Genomic DNA, 25,728 nt, shown 5'->3' with positions numbered 1-25,728 from the left:
AATTATCTGACCTAAAATGTCGATAGTGCCAGTTGAGAAACCCCATGCGAAATAAATGTCTTTGGGAGTACACTATTGATGATAATAAAATTGCATTATCTTCTTCAAAAAATACTTGTTCCTGGGCTTTCCTGGTGGCGCAGTGGTTGAGAATCCGCCTGCCAATGCAGGGGACACGGGTTCGAGCCCTGGTCCAGGAAGATCCCACATGCCGCGGAGCAACTAAGCCCGTGCACCATAACTACTGAGCCTGCGCTCTAGAGCCCGTGACCCACAACTACTGAGCCCACGTACTGCAACTACTGAAGCCTACGTGCCTAGAGCCCATGCTCTGCAACAAGAGAAGGCACCACAATGAGAAGCCCACGCACCACAACGAAGAGTAGCCCCCGCTCGCCGCAATTAAAGAAAGCCTGTGCACAGCAAGGAAGACCCAACACAGCCAAAAATAAATAAATAAAATAAATTTTTTTTTTTAAAAATACTTGCTCTTTTTATAAAATCACCATCAAAAAAATCTTGGATTGTATTCTTTATGTAAAACAAATAGATGGCAGGCACTTGGATCTGGGGGCTTGGAGACTGAACAGAGTTCAGATCTGGAGGTGCAGGCTTGGGAGCAGATATCAAACAGAGAACAGAACTGAGCTGCAGAAGGAGACCAAACTGCTAAGAGGGGGACAAGCAAGAGCAGGAACAAGCAGAGAATTTAAGACAGAGCACTGAAAAACATGAAGAGGTGGAGGGGGAGGCAGACAATAGTAAAGCACTGCAGAGATGAAAAAAATTAAAGAGGAAGGAGGAGAAGGAGAATAGTGTGAAGTCATGACAGCCACAGGTGTTCCTAGTTAGAGGAAGTGAGCAGGGAGAGGGTAATGTGAAAATGCCACTGCTTAATCCAGTGGGAGGTCATTCATTATCTGTGGGCCTCCACTTTTCTGAATCACTAACATTTTTAAGAATCTTATAAAAACTATATAATCTCTCCTCCAGAAAAATGTACATATGCACCTACACATAAAATTCCATCAACAATACCAGGAACTTTATTAGAGCCCTTAGGAAGTCCACAGTTAACAGGAAGAATCCTGCTCTAAAACGTCTTGGTAAAATATTAAACTGACTTTTTTTTTTTTTTTTTTTGGCTGCGTTGGGTCTTTGTTGCTGCGCGCGGGCTTTCTCTAGTTGCAAGCAAGCAGCGGCTACTCTTCGTTGCAGTGCGCAGGCTTCTCATTGTGGTGGTTTGTTGCAGAGCATGGGCTCTAGGCACGCGGGCTCAGTAGTTGTGGCACACAGGCTCAGTAGTTGTGGCACACGGTCTTAGTTGCTCTGCGGTATGTGGGATCTTCCCAGACCAGGGCTCAAACCCGTGTTCCCTGCATTGGCAGGTGGATTCTCAACCACTGCACCACCAGGGAAGTCCTGACTTATTTTTTTAATGCATTTCTTTCTTCCAAAAGTAGAGCTGTCGACATAGAAAGACATTTCTTGATTATCTTCAAAAATGAAAGCAAGAAAAGGTGTAATTGATACAATGTATCCTTCAAAAATAACTTATGCTGGGACTTCCCTGGTGGTTCAGTGGTTAAGAATCCGCCTGCCAATGCAGGAGACACAGATTTGAGCCCTGGTCCGGGAAGATCCCACATGCCGCAGAGCAACTGAGCCTGTGCGCCACAACTACTGAGCCCATGTGCCTAAAGCCCGTGCTCCGCAACAAGAGAAGCCACTGCAATGAGAAGCCTGTGCACTGCAACGAACACCCAACGCAGCCAAAAATAAAAATTACTTATGCTTGGTTTTGACTTATGAAGATACAGGTAGAAATATTTAGACACAGAATCCAAACGCCAAACTTACCTCAATCAGACAGCCCAGCCTAGAAGCCAGAGGCAACAAGGAAAGAAAAGAGAGTTCAGATAATTCATTCAAGGATAAGTAAGAAGACCACACTGAAATCTAACTTCCTAGAAAAGAATAAAGATTTATCTATAAGGATTGGGCTTGTGTTCTCTTTCTATTGCTGATGTCTCAAATAGTAATTATGCTCATATCTCTGGTAAAATGAGCATATCAGACCAGAGATCGCTTCATCTGCAACACAAGCCTTATAAAACAAGACCAAGCCTCACCCAGTTTTCTTCAGTAACAATTACTACTACTTGTTAATGCTTTAACAATCACAATGTGCTTCCAAAACATAATTTCAATTGAGCCTCATAAGAAATCTGGGAAGTAGATATAACTATTATCCCCATTTGCAGAGGAAGAAGTAGGCTGAGAATGAGTGGTTTTCCCAGGCCAGAGGAATGATGCCTCAAATTAGGTCTAACTACAAATCCCCTGGCCTTTCCAGTTAGCCACATGGCTTCCTCAGAGGAAAGCACAGCAGCCACTGCACTTCACCAACTGAGCCTCCGACAATCAGCAGTCCCAGCACTAAATAATCCTTTTTACCCTAAATATCCTCAAAAACATATTGTATGATATGATTTCCAGGGTCCTTCAGCATGAGCTGTTTATCTGGAAAGCTTTATTGAATGAACAAAGCTAAAGTCTGCGCAGAAAAGGAACATAACTATTCCATGTTTACTGAACATCTTCTCAGCACTCCTGTACTTGGTTTCACAAGTTAGTTTACACTTGCTTTTAATTTGCTTAACAAGTATTCTTAAGATATTTTTCACGTGTCCCATCTGTCCAAGAATGCAGGGACCGTGTGGGTCTGTGTTCACAGCTCTGCCCCTCAGCACCTGGGACAGTGCTGAGTAGTTGCTCAATAACCATCTGCTAAATGAACTCAAGGGCAGGACCCAGCCTTATAATTTTTACATCTCTTCTGACTACAACCATACCACACTGGGAATTCAAAATATGCTACTGACTAGAGACAGAAAGGAACTACATTAATAAGACACACAGAATAAGTACAATTAGTACCTTTTTTCCCCTCTTTCTTCCCCTCAGACCATTTCAGTCTTGTTGGTGTCATCATGACAGCTGGAGAGCCAGAAAATAACTGTGACAAGAAAATTTTATAGTGGCTTAAATGTCCTAATGTCATTTCTATAGACAGACTTTACTAACAGAGGAATTATTTACTTTTTCAATTTCAATATGAAGAGTTTTACCAACGTATTTAGATCTCATTAATCTTAACTGTTTTATTTCTGGCTTAATGAAGTAACCATTCTTGGGATAACCTGAAGGACCACTCCACACGTACTGCAGTGCCGAGCAGGCCTGGCTCAAATGTTACCCACCCTGTGGAGTCTCCCAGTAAGAACTGCTCCCTCCAGCACTTTGTGTGTGGAGCTATTTCACTGCATTTGTCATTTCTGCTATGACTGGCTATATCTTCCTTGAACTCAAAATGTTTGTTGAATGAATCAATGAAAACCTACAGAAAGAAGTCAGCATAAATGAAAAGACTGGGGAAAAGGCATAGTTGAATATGGCCCAAAGAAACACAGTAAAACAGATGACAGTATATTAATTTTCTTCCTTTCTATAAATGAACACATACAAAGAGAAAGTACAAAGAATAGTATCTTACTAAATTTATATTTTCTTTGCTGGCTCTCTTCAATTCATCAATGGCTACAGATTCTGGAGTAGGGTACTTGTTTTTCTTTTCTGACATCATCTGATTTCCCAGGACCTTCCGCTGATTTAGGAAGAGAAAATATTTGATTTATAAACATCTACAATATCTATATTATAATTACACTGGTCTTCAAAACTATAGTTTCTTAGGTTAAAAAAAATCTCAGCTCTTTGATAAATTCCCCCAGGCATCTTATACAAGAGAGGTCAAAGCATGTTACTAAAAAACCTGAGATCACTGCCTTTCTTTAGGTGATCACTATTGCTCTTTAAACAAATTAAAGGGCTGAAATGTTAAAAGCAACTTTATAGTTGATTTAAACCAACTAATACAGGCCAATTACAGTGCTCCTGAGGCCATAAAAGAAACACCAGTTACCTACCAGTATAATTTTTTCCCTAAAGACATATTGTCTCTGGCACCTTTTAAGAGTCCCCTCCTCCCCCTCCCCACTAAAAGACACTTACACTGGGTCCACTCAAAGATTCTGCTTCCCTGTCATGTCCTCCTCACACAGGACTGGAAAATTTGGAGAAATTCTCTAAGAGTTTCTAGTACAGCCATAAAAGGGTACGGGCCTTCTTAAAAGGGTCACATGACTATACTGATATTCAGAGCAAGACTAAAAGCCCTTTCATCTCTGAACAGCTTAAAAGCTAATGTAACCTACTGTATCAGTTGACAGTGACAATTCTACCATCTTTGAAGAAATCTTTCTTTTTTCCCCTTAGAGAATAAATTTGAATTCCAAAAAAAGGAACATATCAAAACTAGAACATTAAACTTTAAAATATAAATATTAGTAGGAATATTCTGTAATAAATTATTTACATGAGACGAATTTTGGAGGAAAAAAAGTCTAGCCAAAAACAAAGTATCAAAGCAGGATAGAAATCAAACAGCTAAAACACAGAAGTGCTAGAAAAATAAGACCAGTACATCTTCCTTTCACAAGTCAGATATCACCTCAGAGTAAGCTGAACTGGGGATACCAGGAGCCACAGGACTAGCTATAAAAGCTAAAATTCAGCTTCCAGTGAATTTTTTAACAGAAATTTCATTACTCCTTTGCTATCGAGCAGAAACCTGCATCTATTATTAGCTTGAAAGTCTCTTCATTTATAATGAAAACAGTTTACCCTTCTGTCCTATAAAACTTGCTAACATTGTGTTTAAAATTATTTTTCTAAAATGTTTTCTCCTGATACAATTATAAACTCTTTTATAACTCTAAAGTTCTAAATGCTCTGAAGAGGGCAGCTGCCAAGAAGGATACTATATTTTTACATTTCAAGCAATAATTAGCAACACTTCTAGAACCAACTGCAGGAGAAGAGCTCACTATGAAGAGAAAACCATACCCATCTAACTTCAGTTAAAGAAACATGTTTGACTAACACACAGAGAAACACTTATTGGACTGTAACTTTTCTTGTTACCAATCATCTCTATGACAGGAAGTCAGAGGGAATGACAGACTTCCAAGTAAAATGAACCAAGGATGCTCATTTTACTTGCCACGTCTAAGCAGGTGAATACACTTTTGGGGTTCTAGCAAAGGGAATTTTTTTTAATTATGGTAAAATATACATAACATAAAATTTATCATTTTAACCATTTTCAGGTGTACAGTTCAGTAGTGTAAAGTACAGTCATATTGTTGTGCAACCATCACCACATCCCAGAAATTTTTCATCTTCCCAAACAGAAACTCTGTACCCATTAAACAATAATCCCAATTCCCCCCAGACCCTTAGTCCCTGACAACCACCATTCTACTTTCTGTTTCTATGGATTTGACTACTGTAGGTACCTCATATGAGTGGAATAATACAATATTTGTTCTTTTGTGACTGGCTTATTTCACTTAGCATGATGTTCTCAAGCTTAATCTATGTTGTAGCATGTGTCGGAACTTTCTTCTTTTTTAAGGCTGAGTACTGTTCCATTGTTCATATATACCACATTTTGTTTATCCATTCATCCATCAACGAACACTTGAGTGGCTTTTGCCTTTTGATTGTAAATAATGCCACTAAAAACATGTATACAAATATCTGTTCATATCCTTACTTGGAATTGCTTGATTATATGGTAGTTCTATTTTTAGTTTTTGAGGAACTGCCATACTGTTTTCCATAGTGGTTGCACCATTTAACATTCCCACCAACAGTACACAAGGGTTCCAATTTCTCCACATCCTTACCTTGCTATTTTCTGTTTTGTTGATAATAGCCATCCTAGTGAGTGTGAATTGTTATCTCATTGTGGTTTTCATTTGCAGTTCCTTAATGATAAGGGATATTGAGCGTTTTTTTAATCTTCTTCAGAAAAATGCCTATTTAAATCCTTTGCCTTTTTTTTTTTCTTTTGGGCCATGCTGTGCAGCATGTGGGATCTCAGTTCCCTGACCAGAGATCAAACCCATGTCCCCTGTAGTGGAAGCGTGGAGTCTTAACCACTGGACCACCAGGGCAGTCCCTGCACATTTTTTTTTTTAATCCACACTTTTATTTATTTACTTTTCAGTAAGTTTAAATCCTTGAAGGGTACAGCATCACATGGATTCTGTGTCCAATGGCCTTAGCAGGAAGGTTGCTTTGGAATTTGGTACAAACCATGCCACTGTTTCCATGAGCACGAGTTATCTTTTCCCAGATTACTCTGGTTTTGTTAGGTTTTCCACCAGGAGTTACTGTGTTGTTCTTTGCTTTGTAAACGTAAGCACATCTCTTGACTAGATAGAATTCAGTTTCATCTCGAGCATATACACCTTCCATTTTCAGAAGAGCTGTGTGCTCCCTCTGGTTCCATAGATCCCGCTATAGCCAGCAAAAATGGCCTTGGACCACAGCCTTCCAGACATATTTGTCATTTTAGAAGTCCTGTTCCCAGCAGGCCTCCACAGGGTCCAAGATGGCTGAAAAAGGCCCTGCGCATTTTTTAATATGGATTGATTTTCTTTGCTGTTGTTGTAAGAGTTCTTTTTATATTCTGGATATTAACCGCTCATAAGATATATATTCTGTAAATATTTCCTCTCATTCTGTGAGTTGCCTTTTCACTCTGTTTGATGTCAAGCAAACCTAATGTCCCAAGGCTACTGGCCCCAGTGGATAGGATTGAGTGAATTCTAAACTGCTATTAATGATAATAACTACAACCAAAATTAGAGTAAGATGAAGTTGCAACTGCTAACAACTACAGTTTAAAAAATACACACACACACACATATATATACATATATATATATATATACACATATATATATTACAAGGTATTTTTTTTAAGAGCACAACTTTTAAGCAAAGATCTCCTTAATGTTGCTGGATTTATAAATTTTAATAATGTTAAACAATTTTAAAAAGAAAACCTGTAGAACACAGAACAGTGCTAATCTCTCTCCAAGTTAACTAGTTAGAACCTTGCCTTTGTTTATGCCTGGAAATTTGAACCCCATAATCAGCTATCTACTGCCACCTGCTGGCAATATTCCTTAACTACAAGTTCAGATCATCAATGAAGACTCAAATAAATTGAACCTACAGACAGCGATGGTAGCAACACCACAGAAGTACATATTGCATTTGTTTTAAAAACAAGATTTTTAAAGAATTTGAGACAAAGGAAGAGAACAAAACAACTGATCAAAATATTAAGCTCACAAAAATCTGAGTTACCTAAAACTCATTAGCCTATTAGAAAACCCATTTCCAGTCTCTGTCAACTTTCTCACTTTTCCATAACTTTAGCAAATTGCACAATGAAGTATGTAGCACAAAGCAGGTCATGAACCAAAAGAGATTCTCTACTCAGGGATGAGGACTCTGTCCTCAGCCCCAGAAGAGACAAAAGGACCTTTATTTCCTTTATCCCTTACTTCTCCAATCATAGAGCCCCTTCTCTGATTTGAAACACAGAAAAATGCTTTGAAAAATAAAAGCTTTTCCAAATTCTATTCTTTTCCCCTTACAAGTGAAGCCTTCATAGAATCCCAAAGAACAGAATAAAACTGTTTATGCATAAGAAGAGTCAGACTGTTAAATTTTCTCACGATCAATGCTGAAAATGACAGCACAGTGTACCTACCTTAATAAGGCCACTGAAGGACCGTGAACGGGCCCTCTTCTGCACCCGGAGGGTAGAAGGTTCTCGTCCTGGTGTTTGGGTCTCAGAATGCTTATTAAACTAGAAGAAAACATAAAGAACATTTTGTTAGTAGTCTCCCATCAAGAGATAGCATTCTGTGACAATCAATAGCTAAGTGGAAATACCCAGAAAAGCCCAGGAATAAGTGAATCTGTACATACATGGATTAGTAGGTTGGCAAGCAAATCACAAAGGCAAAAATTATGCCACCAAGAAGAAGTCAAAATGTATTAAATTAGCCTGAAGGTAAATTAAATTAAATAAAATAATACACACCCCAAAACAATCAAATTGGAATCAGATCAAGCTTCTAGAATTAGATCTAACTACCAGTTTATAGCAAATACAGAGGACTAAGAAACATCTTAAGTAATACCACAGGGATGCAATCAGCAAAATCCAGACTGTGGGAGACAAAGAATCTGGTTTCTTTCACAAACAAAGTGCAAAGAGAGAGAGAGGATGGTTTATGTGTGTTTAAATGCAATGTGCTATCTGTATTGGATCCTAGAACAGAAAAAGGATATTAGTGTTAAAACTGGTAAAATCTAAACAAAGTCTGTAATGTTACTAGTAATGTACTAATGTTAATTTATTAGTTTTGACAACGTTAGCATTAGGAGGAACTAGGTGAAGGATATGTGGGAATTCTGTACTTTCTTTGCAATTTTTCTCCCAACCTAAATTATTTCAAATTGAAAAGTTTATTCAAACAAACTTCAGCAATTTTTAGGGAGGAGAAAAATAGGAGGGGAAAGAAGGATGGACCTATATATTAAAAGAAACCTAGTAGCTGTAACAGCTCCAGAAAACGCATACCCTTTGGTCATGCCACTTCTAGAAAATAATCTGCAATGAGAATACTTATGAACAAATATGCATAAACTAAAAAATGACCTAATTTCTTTTTTTTTTTAATTTATTTATTTTTGGCTGTGTTGGGTCTTCGCTGCAGCGCACGGCCTTCTCATTGCAGTGGCTTCTCTTGTTGCAGAGCACGGCCTCTAGGTGTGCGGACTTCAGTAGTTGTGGTGCACGGGCTTAGTTGCTCCACGGCATGTGGAATCTTCCCAGACCAGGGATTGAACCCGTGTCCCCTGCATTGGTAGGCGGATTCTTAACCACTGTGCGACCAGGGAAGTCCCCAAAATGACCTAATTTCCCCTAATATGTCCAGTAGAGGACAAACTGTATATATATATCAGGTTATATATAATAAAATATATGCAACCATTAAAAATGTTTACAGTCTTTTAATGACATGGAAAATGCTCTGATATAATGTTATATGAAAAGGGCAGGATAGGGCTTCCCTAGTGGCGCAGTGGTTGAGAGTCCGCCTGCCGATGCAGGAGACACGGGTTTGTGCCCCAGTCCGGGAAGATCCCACATGCCACGGAGCGCCTGCGCCCGTGAGCCATGGCCGCTGAGCCTGCGCGTCCGGAGCCTGTGCTCCGCAACGGGAGAGGCCACAGCAGTGAGAGGCCCGCGTACCGCAAAAAAAAAAAGGGTAGGATATTTTAAAAACTGCATATGTATTATGATCTCAATAAACAAAAAAAATATGAAATACATATTCATGGAAAGAAATACAAGAAGGAAATACTCCAAGATGTTATCAGTGGTTATCCTGGATGATAACAGGTGATTTTTAATTTCTTCTTGACACTCTTCTGGAGGTTTCAATGTTTCTGTAGTGAGTACTCATTATTTTTATAATCATGGAGAATAAATTATGTATAATCATCAAGAACAGTAAAAGTATAGTTTCTTCGAAAATAAATGGCAATATTTTAAATGTATGTGAGGAGTTTGTAAGCATGCATGAGAAAATGCTTAGGCTGTAATGTTTAATGAAAAAGGGAGAAATAAAAGAAAGTATATGGTATGATCATAACTACGTCAAAATAGTGCCTTGGCCAAAAAGTTCGTTCAGGTTTTTCCGTATGGAAAAACAAATTTTTCCATATTCCAAAATATTGCGTTGGCCAACTAACTTTTTTGTCCAACCCAATATATCCACAGGAAAAAGACTGAAAGAAATACCCAATATGTAAACACTGGTAGGATGAGTGATTTATTTTCTTTTAATCCTTCTCTATAATTTCCTATTTTTCTAAAAAGAGCAAAACTAATGTTTTTTCCTTTGTATAATCTTTAACCCTCAGTGTTCTTGATGAGGGAAGTCATTTACACCTGTCCTACCTGAATTACTGGCTTAGTTTCTACCAAGAATTAAATCACTACACTGCTTTAAATCTGTAATACTACTTGGCCAACACCCTCTAAAATTCCAGTCATAGCACAGTTTGCTAGATCTCAAAATAACTTTAAAGAGAGTGACAAAGGGAATTCCCTGGTGGTCCAGTGGGTAAGACTCCGTGCTCCCAATGCAGGGGGCCCAGGTTCAATCCCTGGTCGGGGAACTAGATCCCACATGCATGCCGCAACTAAGAAGCCCACATGCTGCAACTAAGACCCAGTGCAGCCTAAATAAATAAATATTAAAAAAACAAAACAAAGAGAGTGACAGAAAATTTCTCTTAAAGGACTTTGTCAATTGTTAAGAACGGCTCAGTTCAACATTTCTAAGCACTTGTTTCTGTCTGGCCCCATGCTTGAGGTTAGATATAAAAAAATAAATAAAAACACAGACATCCCTCAAGAAGTTTCCAGTCGAATAAGAAGTAAAGAGGCTGACTTTGCCTGTTTAGCTAAAATTCAAGAGGGGCTGAGACAAAATAATTTTCCTGAGAAAGAAACTAACCAAGTCATCAATATTTACTCAAGCTATACTTTGAGTCTCAAGATAGCAAATGAGAGACCTAATTTTGCTCCCATAGCTCCAAAAAAAACAAACTCAGCCACTAGAATTCCTATTTCTAGTATCACACTAGGCCCTTGATTTAGTGTTTTCTAACTGCAAACAATGTCACTAGTAAGAACTACCACTTTTTCTCTGCTATGGCAGCCACTTTACATAGATTCTTTCTAATCTTTACAACCATGAAACATGGGCATTCCAATTACCATTTTACAAACAAGAAAATTGAAATTCAGCAAGATTAAGTTCTTTGCCAAGAAAATATGAAGGGTATAAATGTCATACATGACCAAATTAGAGAAACTAACCACATTGGATCCTTCTGCTTACTCTAGAAATCCAAGAGCCTCCACCCCTTTCTCTAGTGGGGCAATAGTACAGAGATCACCACTGAGGTTCCATAGACAAGTTCGCTTTCTTGGCTAAACCAAAGCTTGGACCAGTAAGAGACAAAAATTAAATGAAATTCTTAATAATATTCCCTAGTGATTCTACAAGCAAAAATCACATTCCTAAAGCCCCGTCACTGTCTCCCTGCCTTCGGCACCTGTCTGATAAGCTGTTTCTTCTTTGCCGACTCTGGCATATTGTGAACATGTTGGAACAATTCTCTTAGTGCCTCTCCCGTACGCTGCTGGGTCTCCTCCTGATGAAGGCAGGAATCTCGCTGGTTCCATTTCTGAGATCTTGTCACTTGGAAGGAGCTGGTATGACACGAAGCTATCAGATCAAGATCATCCTATGGAAAATTTAAAAGAAAAGTGAATTAATATATCCTGCCAGGTTTGTTTCCAGATTCCCACCACACTGGAACAAAAAAAGGGGAGATGTGGGAAACATGGTATACTCTTACATGTAGGAACGAGAAAAATCTAAACACTATCATCAGATAAAGAGAAACCTACAATTATAGACTATATCAACAGCCCACTTCCATGACCTGCCCAGAAAACCTAAATTCATTTAGAATATTGCTACCAAAAATTATATTTATATAATAGGCCAGTTTTCAGAGCATCCTTTAATCTCACATAATTTTCATTGGTATCCTATGAGTTAAGCAGTGAAAGTATATTACTCCCATTTCATTGAAGAAGAAATTGAAGTTAAGCTATAAGTTTAAAATCATCTAAAAAATCATCTAGATACTAACGTGACAGACCCATCTTAGAGACCAAGTACACTGGTTCTTGGCTGGTGCTCAAATGACAATATGTGATAACTACACAGCAGTGGTAGAGGAACAAAAACAACTCTCTAAGAAAAACCATACTCCAGTTAAACTAGCTGAAATAAAATCTTGTTTTCCTGGTCACACCAAATATTTGCTGAATGAGAGGTAGAAACCAACAGGAGCAGAAAAAAAAGCATAAGATGACAGCTTAAGTTTCTAATCAAGACAGACTAAAAAAACAATCATCAAAAAGTGCTTGTGACGTTTTTTTAAACTTCTCACTTTTAAAACTCAATAATCATGTAATCTTGTTAATAAGCATCACACATTTGCTTTCTAAAGCTCATAAGGTCTCAAGTCTTCTAGACATTTCAGAGTGTTACCTTACCACCAAACTTGAAAGAATGTATTACATAAAACTGTAATTTCATAACTAAAAATATTTAATACATTTGCTATTTACAGACTGTTTTTTTCAACTATAACACATTTTATTTTCTTAGGTCTTTACTTTGATTTCATACTTTGTTTTAAAACTCCACTAATTTGGGCTTCCCTGGTGGCACAGTGGTTGACAGTCCGCCTGCCGATGCAGGGGACATGGGTTAGTGCCCCAATCCGGGAAGATCCCACATGCCGCGGAGCAGCTAGGCCCATGAGCCATGGCCTCTGAGCCTGCACGTCCGGAGCCTGTGCTCCACAACAGGAGAGGCCACAACAGTGAGAGGCCCGCGTACCGCAAAAAAAAAAAAAAAAAAAAAAAAAACTCCACTAATATTAACTAGCTCTCTCCTTGTTTGGGCTAAGAGCAATTTCCTATTCTTACCTTTGATGCTTGCGTTCTAGAACCCAAATAGTTCAATCTGGCACATTCCCGAATATAAGCAGGAGCCTGGGCAGGATATAAAAGAAAAACAAGAACAAATGGTTAGCAGAATCTAAAATTCTTTCAGGTCATAAGGACAGGGGTTCTTAAAATGATCTGACTGGCAGATTACTCTGGAAAAACAAAAGATCCTCAAAATACCCTATTTCATAGTTTCCTTTTTCTTGCCACCAAAAAGATAGCTCAATAAATCCAACAGGAAAACTGTGACAAGACACTACTGTAGTTTTAAAAATCATATATGGCATATGTGTGTGTATATATATGATTTTTTCAAATAAGCCACAACAGACATTTGTAGTAATGTTTATATTTGACAGAAACTACCCCCAAATCCTCACAAATTTCAAGTGGTCCCTAAATCACATTTTAGAATCACTGTATAGAAAATACCATTTAGAATTACTATGGAGTAACAACAGACAAGGAGGAATTTAGCTTATTGGTATATTACCCGGAATCCTGTGATAAGCATCCTGACACAGTCCTAGTAGAAGTGTAAATAATGCAACCACTATGAAAGAGAATTTGGCAGCATCTAAAAAAATTACATTTTCATTTACCCTTTAAACCAGAAATTTCACTTCTGAAAATCTATCCTAAAGATATTACTCCAGAAATAAAAAACATACTTGCATAAGATTAATCAAAATATTAGACACAACCGAAATGTCTATTAATAGGAGGATGGTTAAATAAACTTTTATACATCCATACAACACAGTACTATGCAGTTATTAAAAATGAGAGAAGGGAGGGAGGGAAGAAACACTTTACGAACTGATATGAGTGATTTCCAGGATCTGCTGTTGAGTGAGAAAAGTTACAGAGCAGTGTATAAAGCACTTGTGTAAGGAAGAAGAGGAAATAAAAATATACACACATATACACAATAATTTGTTTTTACAAAAAGAAACACAAAGAAAACACTAAGAGAATAAACCATAAAACAATGAAAATGGTTAGGGAAAGGACTGAAATTTCTCTAAATATACCTTTTTGTGTAGTTTTGACTTTTTAACCATATAAATATACCAGAGGTTCAAAAAATAAAATTAAATCCAAAAGGAAAAGAGGCAAACACTAAACCTGTACAACAACAACAAAAAAATATATCTGTGTATCAAATTGAAAAAAAAAAAAAGGGACTTCCCTGGTGGTCCAGTGGCTAAGACGCCATGCTCCCAATGCAGGGGGCCAGGTTCAATCCCTGGTCAGCAAACTAGATCCCACATGCCGAAACTAAGAGTTCGCATGCCGCAATTAAAGATCTCGCATGCTGCAACTAAAGATCCCGCATGTCATAACTAAGATCTGGCACAGCCAAATAAGTAAATAAATATGTTTTTTTAAATGATAACATAAGCACAGAGAAAGGAATTATTTCACCTAACTTTTGAAAACTGTATTCTGACTATACAACCTTAGTGAGATATATTCAAGGGAAAAGGAACTGTAAGGAAATCCTAAACTTCCATCAACAGATTTACAGAAGTTTATTGTTAGTAGTAATAGTTCTATTATTTTGAAATTAATTTATTATATTGTAGGATAAAGCAACTAACATATATAAATGCTATTAAAATCTGGAATTTACAATGTAAAAATTTACATTTATACAAATATAAAGTAAAAGAAGTCAAGAAAAAGCTCTGTAGTGTTAAATTATACTCCAATAAACATGTAAAAAAAAATCCTCTGAACAACTATTTTAATCCTCTATTTTACTTTGAGGAAGATATGAAATTAGTTTTTAGGATGTCTCAAATAGAGGGAAAAAAAGAAACCCTTATAAAGATTGAAGATGTATCTAAAACTACTGTCTCCATCAACAAAATCCATGTAAATACCTAAAATTCAGTGGAATAGCCAGTACATACCTAATTCACAGCCTGGAACTTCTGAATAGATCTGACCAATATATTTTTTTAAAAAACCTTCAAAACTATGTCAACAAATCCTGTTAATGTCTTGAAAATCAGAGTCCTGCTGTCAAGTCTCTTAAGCTATCCCTTATCTCTTTCCACTCAGCCTAGTGTCAAATATAGATGAGAGAAACATAGTCATTGCTACTAGCCTAAGCACATGTACTTTCTCTTCACAAATGGTATGTAATTATTTTGAGCTTAAAATAAATGAATAACAATATTATTTAAAAAATTTAAAAAAAAATCTGAATTGGAAATACTAATATGAACTAATGATTTCTTTTTAAAAAAATTTTAATTCTATTCCTTGCCCTCAAAGAGCCTAGAAGCAATGACACCCAAGAAACAATCAGTACGTATACCCAGTGTCAGTGGAAGAAATTAGGGCTCCCTGAAGAAAATAATTGATTCCAGGCCCAGGGCAGAGCAAGTATAAAGTAAGGTGGGGACATTTATGCCAGGATGGAAACACTCAAAGACTAATGGAGTCCTGTCAAAAAGACACAGCAGGAAGCTGCTTACAAGGGCTATCACAGGCCAAATTTGGTACAATTTGAAAATCAAAATTAACAACTGAAATTGACTAACACTTTGAATAACTAAAAATCCATGGGTCTACAGAGACTCATAATAAAAGAGACCAAGAGAGAGAAGGAAAGCTCTTCTCCAAAGAAGAAAGTCAGCTAATAAAGATTAATAATATAATTAGAAAATCACTGTTTTGTGATACACAATATAGTTATACTGTCCAGCAGGATTATCAGTGGATGCTAAACCATTATATTAGTTAATTGCCCTGCAGGTTACTTACTACTTGCAAAGGGGAAAATGTACCTTTATAATTGAGAGATGTGACAAGTAGCAAAATTAGCATTACTGAGAGTAAGACAATCTACATTCTGTGCCTCCTAATGTGATGCAATATGATGTATACAAACATCACCTATGAATCTTTGCCAAAAATGCTTAACCTGAATCTAATCAAGCCTCTAAACCTAACTTGTGGTTTATAGGAACTACACAGAAAGGGATGAAGGAACAGGTTAAATAACCTTGAAAAAACAGTAAGACAAATTTAAAATGTGGAATATTCTACAATAGGCCTGAATGCTTCAACAAATCAATGACATGAAGATAAAGGGTAGTAATTATTCCAGATTAAAAGTGATATAACAATCGAAAGCAACACATAAGCCTTGATCAGTTTATGTTTTGTTTTGGTTTTTTACATCTTTATTGGAACATAATTGCTTCACAATGGTGTGTTAGTTTCTGTTGTACAACAAAGTAAATCAGCTATATGTACCCATATATCCCCATATCTCCTCCCTCTTGCATCTCCCTCCCACCCTCCCTATCCCACCCCTCTAGGTAGTCACAAGGCACCGAGCTGATCTCCCTGGGCTATGCGGCTGCTTCCCACTAGCTATCTATTTTACATTTGGTAGTGTATCTATGTCAAGTTTATGTTTTTTATATATTTTTAAATAAATTTATTTATTTATTTTGGCTGCATTGGGTCTTTGTTGCTGTGCACAGGCTTTCTCTAGTTGCGGCGTGTGGGTTTTCTCTAGTTGCGGCGAGTGGCGGCTACTTTTTGTTGCAGTGAGTGGGCTTCTCAATGCTATGGCTTCTCTTGTTGCGGAGCACGGGCTCTAGGCGCGCGGGCTTCAGTAATTGTGGCACACAGGCTCAGTAGTTATGGCTCGCAGGCTCTAGAATGCAGACTCAGTAGTTGTGGCGCACGGGCTTAGTTACTCTGCAGCGTGTGGGATCTTACTGGACCAGGGCTCAAACCCGTGTCCCCTGCATTGGCGGGTGGATTCTTAACCACTGCGCCACCAGGGAAGTCCAAGTTTACGTTTTTTAAAAAAGCAGGTATGAAATACATTCTTAGGACAACTGGGGAATTTAAATATGAACTGAATATTAGCTGATATGAAATTCTTGTAAATCTTCTTAGATGTGATAACAATACTGTGACTATTAGGAGAATATTCGTATTCTTAGGAGATGCATGCTTAAGTATTAAAGGACAAAATATCATGATATCAGTGGTTCAGGCAAAAAAAAAAAAAAAAAAAAAAAAAGCATGAATATATAGAGGACTTCCCTGGTGGTGCAGTGGTTAAGAATCCGCCTGCTGACACAGGGGCACGTGTTTGAGCCCTGGCCCGGGAGGATCCCACATGCCATAGAGCAACTAAGCCTGTGCGCCACAACTACTGAGCCTACACTCTAGAGCCTGTGAGCAGCAACTACTGAGCCCGCGTGCCTGGAGCCCATGTTCTGCAACAAGAGAAGCCACTGCAATGAGGAGCCCACGCACAGCAATGAGAAGCAGTCCCCGCTCGCCGCAGCTAAAGAAAGCCTGCACGTAGCAACAAAGACCCAACGCAGCCAAAAATCAATCAATCAATTAATTAATTAATTTAAAAAATATATATATATAGAGAGAGAGAGAGAGAGATAAAGCAAATATGGCAAATGGTGACATTTGTTGAATCTGAGAGTTATCTGTTTCACTCTTTCAACTTTTCTCTATATTTGAAAAACTTCACAAAGAAGTTTTCAAAAAAGAGTCTCATGACAAAGACATTATGCTATCTATAGTTTAATTTTTACCTTGGTAAATTATAAAGCAGAGCCAAAGGAAATTTCCTCCAAACAAGAATATGACAGCCCACATCACCTATTCTATAACTTCATTTAAAAAAAAAAAAAAAAAAAAACCTCTGCCCCAAAAAGATACTATGAGCTGAAGGGATACTCAGAAAGGGAGCCAGAAGCAGACAGGTTTAAATGAAAATCTGAGGGTCCAAGGTATTTTACAGTTCATAGGACTTCCCAGATAAAATGGGAATTGGCCTCAACTATATATACGTCATAATTCCCTAGGAAAAGATGTGGTGACTCCTATTGAAAAGAGAGAAAACCAGACTAGGTCAGATGGACTGATAACAGTAGAGGATAGAACTATAAATAGTTAGGAATAATTTTAGAGAAAAAAAATTCAAAGAACACAGAATGAGGCAACATAGAATCTGAGGATTAGGAGGTAAACCGTCCACCCAAGGAAACCTGAGAACAAGAAAAAGACAACAAAGGGACTTCCCTGGTGGTCCAGTTGGTAAGACTCCACGCTCCCAATGCAGGGGGCCCAGGTTGGATCCCTGGTCAGGGAACTAGATCCTGCATGCATGCCGCAACTAAGAGTCCGCATGCTACAACTAAGAAGCCCACACACCACAACTAAGAAGCCCACATGCCGCAACTAAAAGATCCCACACGCGGCAACGAAGATCCTGAGTGCCGTAACTAAGACCCGGCGCAGCCTAAGTAAATAAATGAATAATTTTTTTTAATTTATTAAAATAAAAAGGAAGACAACAAAGCACAAGAAGAACAAATCTGGGGTAAAGTAGGACCTGAGAATAAGTATAGAGCACACAGAACAATCAACCATTTTCCATCCAGGAACAGCTCAGGGAAGAACCTACTCAGCCAAAGTGGTGAAGCAGATGCCCACAAGGACAATGGTTCTGACTCAAATCCAAAGAGAAAAGTCCTGAGACTAAAATAAATCTCAAAAAAAAAAAAAAAAGACATTCTTTGTCTCCTTTAGAGATAAACAGAGGCTCAAAGAGTGCTCACACTAGCCTGGAAACAAAGGTAAATAGCAAATAAGAATCAAAACCCCAAGGATTGAGGAGCTAAAAGAGGGATCTATGGAAGAGAAAGGAAGCGTAAAAATAGAGAATGTCTGAAAGAATCTAATAATTAGAACTTGTACCAAGCCAAATTACATCTAGGAGACTGTACTCATGTTTTATCTCTAAGGTTTGTACAATCTGTATTCTCAAGATCCTCCACAGTGATATGTTATCTGACATAGTAAAAGGGACTTTGCTGGTGTGATTAAGTTAAAGACCTTGCAATGGGGATAGTATCCTAGGCTATCCAGGCAGGTCCACTATAATCACATGGGTCCTTACAAGCAGAGAACCTTTCCCAGCTGTGGTTAGAAGGAAACATCACTATGGAAGAAGGATCAGAAAGACACAACATTGCTAGCCTTGAAGATGGAGGTAGGGGACTAGGATCCAAGGGGACTATGATCCAAGGACTATGATCCAACTTCTAGATCAACCTCTAGAAGTTGGAAAAGGCAAGTAAACGGATTTTCCCCTAGAACATCCAGAAAGGATTGCATCCCTGCCAACACCTTAATTTTAGCCCAGTGAGACTCATGTCAGACTTCTGACCTACAGAACTGTAAGATAACAAATTTGTGTTGTTTTAAGTCACTTTAAAAAAATCCTTCACAGTGAAGTACAACTTCATTGCATATTTGAATTGTACTGGACAATGAGCAAGAGAGAATGGGCTCTACAGGTAAAGAGATCAGAAGGTGGAAAAGTTAGAAACCATGAGATTCAATGAGATCTCTGAGAACCCACCTCTCTTTCAACTTGTGAGTGGTGGGCTATGAAAAGTTAATCTCATATCAGTGGTAACAAGAGAACGCAACAGAAGGAGAGTTCTATTAGGAACTGCACCTAGAAATTCCCCATCTTGATTCACAACTACTGTCAGTTAATTGCACTCTCCGTACACACAACTCCTCTCAACTTATTCCTATAAATCCATGCTTTGGAACTAGCTCTTCCCCTAAATGAGAAGTATATAAAGAACTGGCTTGAAAGATCTTTGTTCATCATTAAAAACCATTCTTTCTCCTGTTGTCCTATGTCTACTGCTCTAATTCACTTACCTAGATCTTGACTTCTAATTGACCATAATCTTTGACTTCGGCACCTAAGCCCTGACCCTTTGTTTTACAGCCTACTAAATCAAAGATTCTGATCTGTCATTTCTAAACTCTGGACTTTGGATCACTTGCCATCCTGTAGTGGGTAAATCCTACGGTGGCCTCCATGTTCACATTCTGCATAATTCCCTCTTCCTGAGTGTGAATGGACTTGTGACTTGTTTCTAACCAACAGAATATTGGTGACTGAATGTTGCTCCTGTGATGATCAGGTTATATAATATGCTAAAGTGATGGGATGGCATAACTGTGATTAAATTATGATATATACATTTATAATACATTATATATATAAAATATGTATTATATATAAGATATATATAAAATATATCTTCATCTGAATCTTGTTAGAACATACTAGAGAGACTCTCCTGTTGGCCTTGCAGAATCAAGCTACTATAAAGTAAGAAGAGAGACAAATTGAAGGAAAAACTATGTTAAACAAAAAGGAACCAAAACTAGCCAGAGCAACTAGGCAAGAAAAAGAAATAAAAGAGAGCCAAATTGGAAAGGAGTAACATTATCTCTGTTCATAGATGATATGATCTTATATATAGAAAACTCTAAAGATTTCAAAGAAAAATTGTTAGAACTGATAAACAAATTCAGCAAAGTAGCAGGATACAAAGTCAACACACAAAAATCAGTTGTATTTCTATACACTAACAATGAACAATCCAAAAAGGAAATTAAGAAAACAATTACATTTACAATAGCATCAAAAAGAATAAAATACTTAGGAATTAACTTAACCAAGGAGATGAAAGATTTGTACAATGAAAACTACAAAACATTAACGAAAAAAATTAAAGTCAACATAAATAAATGGAAAGACATCCCCTGTTCATGGATTGGAAGACTTAACACTGTTAAAATGTCAATACTACCCAAAATAATCTACTGCAATCCCTATCAAAATCCCAACGACAGTTTTTGTAGAAATAGAAAAATCGGGACATCCCTGGTGGCACAATAGTTAAGAATCCGCCTGCCAATGCAGGGGACACAGGTTTGAGCCCTGGTCCCGGAAGATCCCACATGCTGTGGAGCAACTAAGACCATGCACCAAAACTACTGAGCCTGCGCTCTAGAGCCCGCAAGCCACAACTATGGAGCCCACATGTCACAACTACTGAAGCCCAAGCACCTAGAGCCTGTGCTCCGCAACAAGAGAAGCCACCGCAATGAGAAGCCCACGCACTGCAACCAAGAGTAGCCCCCGCTTGCTGCAACTAGAGAAAGCCCACGCACAGCAACAAAGACCCAATGCAGCCAAAAATAAATAAATATATAAATAAATTTATATATTAAAAAAAAAGGAAATAGAAAAATCCATCCTAAAATTCATATGAAATCTCAAGGGACCCCCAATAGCTAAAACAATCTTGAAAAAGAACAATGCTAGAAGACTCACATTTCCTTATTTCAAAACTTACTACAAAGCTACAGTAATCAAAACAGTATGGTACTGGCATAAAGATAAACATATAGACCAACTGAATAGAATAGAGTCCAGAGATAAACCCTCAAATATACGAATTTTCAACAAGAGTGGCAAGACTATTCAATGGGGAAAGGACAGTTTTTTCAACAAATGATGTTGGTAAAACTGGATATCCACATGCAAAAGGATGAAGTTGGACCACTACCTAATACCATATACAAAAATTACCCAGAATAGATAAATGTAAGATGTAAAACAATAAAACTCTTAAAAGAAAGTAAAGGGCAAAGCCTTCACAGCATTGGATTTGGCAATGATTTCTTGCATCTGACACCAAAAGCACAGGCAACAAAAGAAAAAAATAGACAAATGGGACTTCATAAAAATTTTTAAATTTTGTGCAGCAAGACACTATCAACAGAGTAAAAGGCAATCCACAGAATGGGAGGAAATACTTGCACATCATAAATCTGATAAGGGATTAATATCTAGAATATATAAAGAACACCTGCAACTCAATAACAAAAAAGCAAACAACCCAATTCAAACATGGGTGGGAATTCCCTGCTGGTCCAGTGGTTAGGACTTGGTGCTTTCACTGCTGTGGCCTGGGTTCAATCCCTGGTCAGGGAACTAAGATCCCACAAGCCGCATGGTGCAGCCAAAAAAAAATGGGCAAAGGACTTGAATAGACACTTCTCCAAAGAAGATACGCAGATAAGCAACAAGCACATGAAAAGATGTTCAACATCACATCACTAATCATTAGGAAAATGCAAATTGAAACTACAATGAGTTACCACCTCACAACCATTAACACAGCTATAATCAAAAAAATTCCCAAAACAAAGTAACAAGTGTTGGTGAGGATGCAAAGTAATGGGAACCCTTGTGCCTTGTTGGTGAGACGGTAAAATGTAAGCATTATAGCAACTATGGAAAACAGTATGGCAGTTCTGTTAGAATTACCATATGATCCAGCAATTCCACTTCTGGGTATAGAGTCATACCTGAGGATCCAAGGTTACTGGTTCCAGGATTTCCCCATGGATACCAAAATCCACAGATACTCAAGTCCCTTATATAAAATGGCACAGTATCTGCATATAACCTATACACATCTTCCTGTATACTTTAAATCATATGTAGATTACTTATAATACCTAATACAATGCAAATGCTATGTAAATAGTTATAAATACAATGTAAGTGATATATAAATAGTTGCTGGTGTGCAGCAAATTCAAGTTTTGCCTTTTGGAACTTTCTAGAATTTTTTTTCCAAATATTTTTAATCTGCCATTGGTTGAATCTGTGGATGGGGAACCCACAGATACAGAGAGCCAACTATATACCCAAAAGAATTAAAAACAGAGTCTAGAAGACATATTGTATGTCCATGTTCAGAGAAGCATTATTCACAAGCACTAAATGTGGAGGGAACCCAAGTGTCCTCAACAGATGAATGGATAAGCAAAATGTGGTATATACAGTGAATGAAATGTCAGCCTTAAAAAGGAAGGAAATCCTGACAAATGCTACAACATAGATGAACCTTGAAGACATTATGCTAAAGGAAATAAGCCAATCACTAAAATTGATTGATTCCACTTTTATGACATACTTAAAGTGGTCAAAATCGTACAGACAGAAAGTAGAATGGTGGTTGCCAGGGCCAAGGGGGAGGGATGAATGGGGAGTTATGTTTAATGGGTATAGCGTTTCAGTTTTGCAAGATGAAAAGAGTTCTGGAGATGGATGGTGGTGATGGTTTACATAATAATATGAATGTAATTAATGCCACTGGCCTGTACACATATAGTAAATGTTGTCATATGTATTTTACCACATTTTTCTTTTTTTTAATTGAAGAAAGACAAAAAAAGAACCAGAACTGAGTGGTCTTAAAAATTCTCAGCCTTGGGCTTCCCTGGTGGCGCAGTGGTTGAGAGTCTGCCTGCCGATGCAGGGGACATGGGTTCGTGCCCCGGTACGGGAAGATCCCACATGCCGCGGAGCGGCTAGGCCCGTGAGCCATGGCTGCTGAGCCTACGCGTCCGGAGCCTGTGCTCTGCAACGGGAGAGGCCACAACAGTGAAAGGCCCACATACCGCAAAAAAAAAAAAAAAAAAAAAAAAATTCTCAGCCTTTCCAGATGGCAAAAGATGCTAAAATTAAGAAATTCACCATCAGGAAAGTATACTCTAAAGAAAAGGCCAAGGATGTGACTATGCAACTTTTTGCTAAAAATCTTAGAAACATTAAAAGGTCAGAATATTCAGTTACACAAAGGGCCCTTTCAAAGAGTAAAAGGTATGCCTACCAGATACTCTCAATCCAACCAGAGGGCCTCCAGGAAGCTTAAAGGTATTGTCCCTCAGCCTTCTCAGCAAGAGTCCAAGAAAGAGATGGGTTTATCTTTAAATTTATCTTCTGAGTGAATCCCACTAAAATCCACAGAGACCCACTAAATTATTGAGAAAATCATGTTGACAGACATGTTTGCATTAAAAAGGACAATAAATACAAGATGAAAGGAGGCTGTCAAAATTCTACTGGCTGGAAGCAGACAGGATAAAAGTACTCTGCTTCCAACATCTGCTGTCTTTCATGAAAAACGAAGGATGACTCGGGCATGGAGCCAATTGCCCAGGGGGCAGAGCCCTACTCAGCTTCTAGGTACCTCCATATTCTTCCCCACCTTAGTTGTTCCCTCTGAGTTTTACCACTGTCCGATCTGGTTTCCAGTTCCAGTCAGGGCCTTTCTTATCTAGTCATCTTAATAGCCCTCTCAGGATCCCACCGTGTTCCATCCTCCTTGTCCAAATCCCATTCATTACCTACCTTAAAAAGTTTCTGAGAGTGTTTAATCATAAAAGTCATCCCATTGTTTAACTTTGTGATATTCTCTTGAAGGTCATTTGCAGTGACCTATTCAGAGCAAAAGAAACCAAAAAAGGGAGATGAAAAGCTGGGAGGTAGAAGGCAGATACTCCCATTTACTTATCAGTAAGCTAATTCTTTCAAACATACGATAGTTTCTATCTCCAAGAAAGCTGACTCTAATACAACATTTAATTCTGGAAAGGTTTTTTGGTTCAGCAGGTTTCCACTAGAGATGATATAATCTAGGAAGAACCACGTGTCCCTGAAGTGATCAGGAAATCCTTGAGAACCAATCTTCATTTCCTAATTCTGCCTGATAATCAGACATACATGCAGAGTTACTAAAGAAGATCTACCCTGGGAAAAGGGGAAAGAAGAATAGAATCTGTAACAATCACCAAGGACATTGCTCTCTAGAGAAACTACAGTTTCTCCAAAGACGAAAGAGAACTGTCACTACTAATTGATACCAGAGGTGACATCTGTTTCTTAAAAACACAGTCACATGGTCACTGATTACCTTCTCTTGTTTCCTCTGCCTTTTTTTTAAGCACTTCAGCATATCTACTATACCAAAGCCCGCATCCTCAACATGTATCTTTGTTACTTAATGTTTGCTTATACTAAGACCTCTTTCACAGGCTTCTCTTTACAGTCAATGCTTCTCTTTACAGTCACAGATCACTTACTCCTTTTCAGTCTCAGTGAGCTCGTTCTAAAATTCTTTCACTACGAGGCTTTATCTCCTTAACATGGACAAATGTTGGTGTGTCTTTTTCTTCTCACACACCTCCCCTTCATCAACCTTTCTCTGGGCAGAAGCTCTTCCTGGCCCAGAGCTTTATATTATTTTTTCACTAGTTGCTTGTTAGGCAAAACATCTTACACAACCTCTCTCCTTTACCTTCCTTTTCTCATTTCCTATAATCCCCAAAATCTTTTATAAGTCACTATATCCCATCTATTTCTATTATCTTCCCAACAATCCTGTCAAGTAAGTGGAAAAGGTGCTATTATGCCCAGCTTAAAGAGGAGGAGCCTACGCATAGAAAGAGGAAAGGACACAGTTAACAGGGGTTTGCAGCTTCCAACCCAGTTATCCTGACTCTAATTCCATCATACAGTAAAACCTATTTTATGAATGGACAGGAATATGAAGCTACGTGCTTCCAGGCCAAGAATTAGTTCAAAAGCCTTTAGATAATGCACTTCTCGTGTAAGTCACTAAGAAGGGCATGGTCTCAGTAATAAGAAGCATATTCAGCTTTATTTAAGGAGAGTACATCTATAGGATATAGAAAAGCTACAACAAGGCAGGATTGCTCTCTGTGTCATCTTATCTAAAAGCTCAGTGACACTATCCTGTAAGATCATACAGCTCTATTCTAAATTTATACCATTCAATCTTCAGAAATCAATTTGATTTCCCAAGAAGGCTTTCATGTTAAGAAGGAATTTACATTGACCAGCCAAAATCAGTATTCTAGTTTATTTAGTAGCTATATTTTCCTCTAAGAATTTCCACTAATAAATTGCTAATCAGGTTTGTCAAGAGATTGACTTATAATTTATAAGCAAGATTAACAGGAATTGGCCCCCTCAGGTTTAATAACTCTTAAATGAACTAATAAAGGAAGTTCCTAGCCTTGTAAAGCTGAAGACTAGACCTTGGGCCCTTGATAACCTCACCAAGGTACAGCCAAAGGACGAGGGCCAGCCCAAGAAAACCAAGCAGTCTTTCCTTTTTCCCTCACACTTACATTTTTTGGCCACAAGACATGGGGCGCAAACATAAGGGCAAGGTTATAGGCAGACATCTTATTCTTGTCTTGTTTCTTTGCTGTCTGGTACAGGAGATCAAGCAATAACTTCAGCAAGTTACGATTGGGTGGAGGGAGAATGAGGAATAGCAACTGAAGAGCCTCAATTTGCCGCTCTTTATCTGGTACATTGGTCTTGTTTCCTTTATCATCAAACTGCATCAAATCTTGAGGACAAA

General features: G+C 38.0%; 1 protein-coding gene and 1 pseudogene across 3 annotated transcripts in view; both read right to left on the bottom strand.

Annotated features, from left to right (window-relative positions):
- Positions 1–25,728, bottom strand: part of ARHGAP19 (Rho GTPase activating protein 19) — a 58,002-nt gene that overhangs the window by 5,619 nt on the left and 26,655 nt on the right. For all 3 annotated transcript variants that reach the window (XM_019939731.3, XM_019939732.3, XM_073794123.1), the window contains exons 5-12: positions 25,490–25,716; positions 23,688–23,774; positions 12,581–12,646; positions 11,128–11,319; positions 7,697–7,795; positions 3,557–3,667; positions 2,941–3,019; positions 1,861–1,879 (exon numbers count right to left, since the gene is read on the bottom strand). In XM_019939731.3, coding sequence (XP_019795290.1) covers positions 1,866–1,879; positions 2,941–3,019; positions 3,557–3,667; positions 7,697–7,795; positions 11,128–11,319; positions 12,581–12,646; positions 23,688–23,774; positions 25,490–25,716 — 875 coding nt within the window. In that variant the 3' untranslated portion in view covers positions 1,861–1,865. The remainder of the gene's footprint in view (positions 1–1,860; positions 1,880–2,940; positions 3,020–3,556; positions 3,668–7,696; positions 7,796–11,127; positions 11,320–12,580; positions 12,647–23,687; positions 23,775–25,489; positions 25,717–25,728) is intronic.
- On the bottom strand, positions 6,096–6,766 carry LOC101329549 (large ribosomal subunit protein eL33 pseudogene; annotated as a pseudogene).

This window comes from Tursiops truncatus, chromosome 16 (genome assembly GCF_011762595.2).
Source record: "Tursiops truncatus isolate mTurTru1 chromosome 16, mTurTru1.mat.Y, whole genome shotgun sequence".
Taxonomy (NCBI): domain Eukaryota; kingdom Metazoa; phylum Chordata; class Mammalia; order Artiodactyla; family Delphinidae; genus Tursiops; species Tursiops truncatus.
Note: the sequence above shows the minus strand (reverse complement) of the source record. Positions and strands in the feature narration are given on the sequence as shown.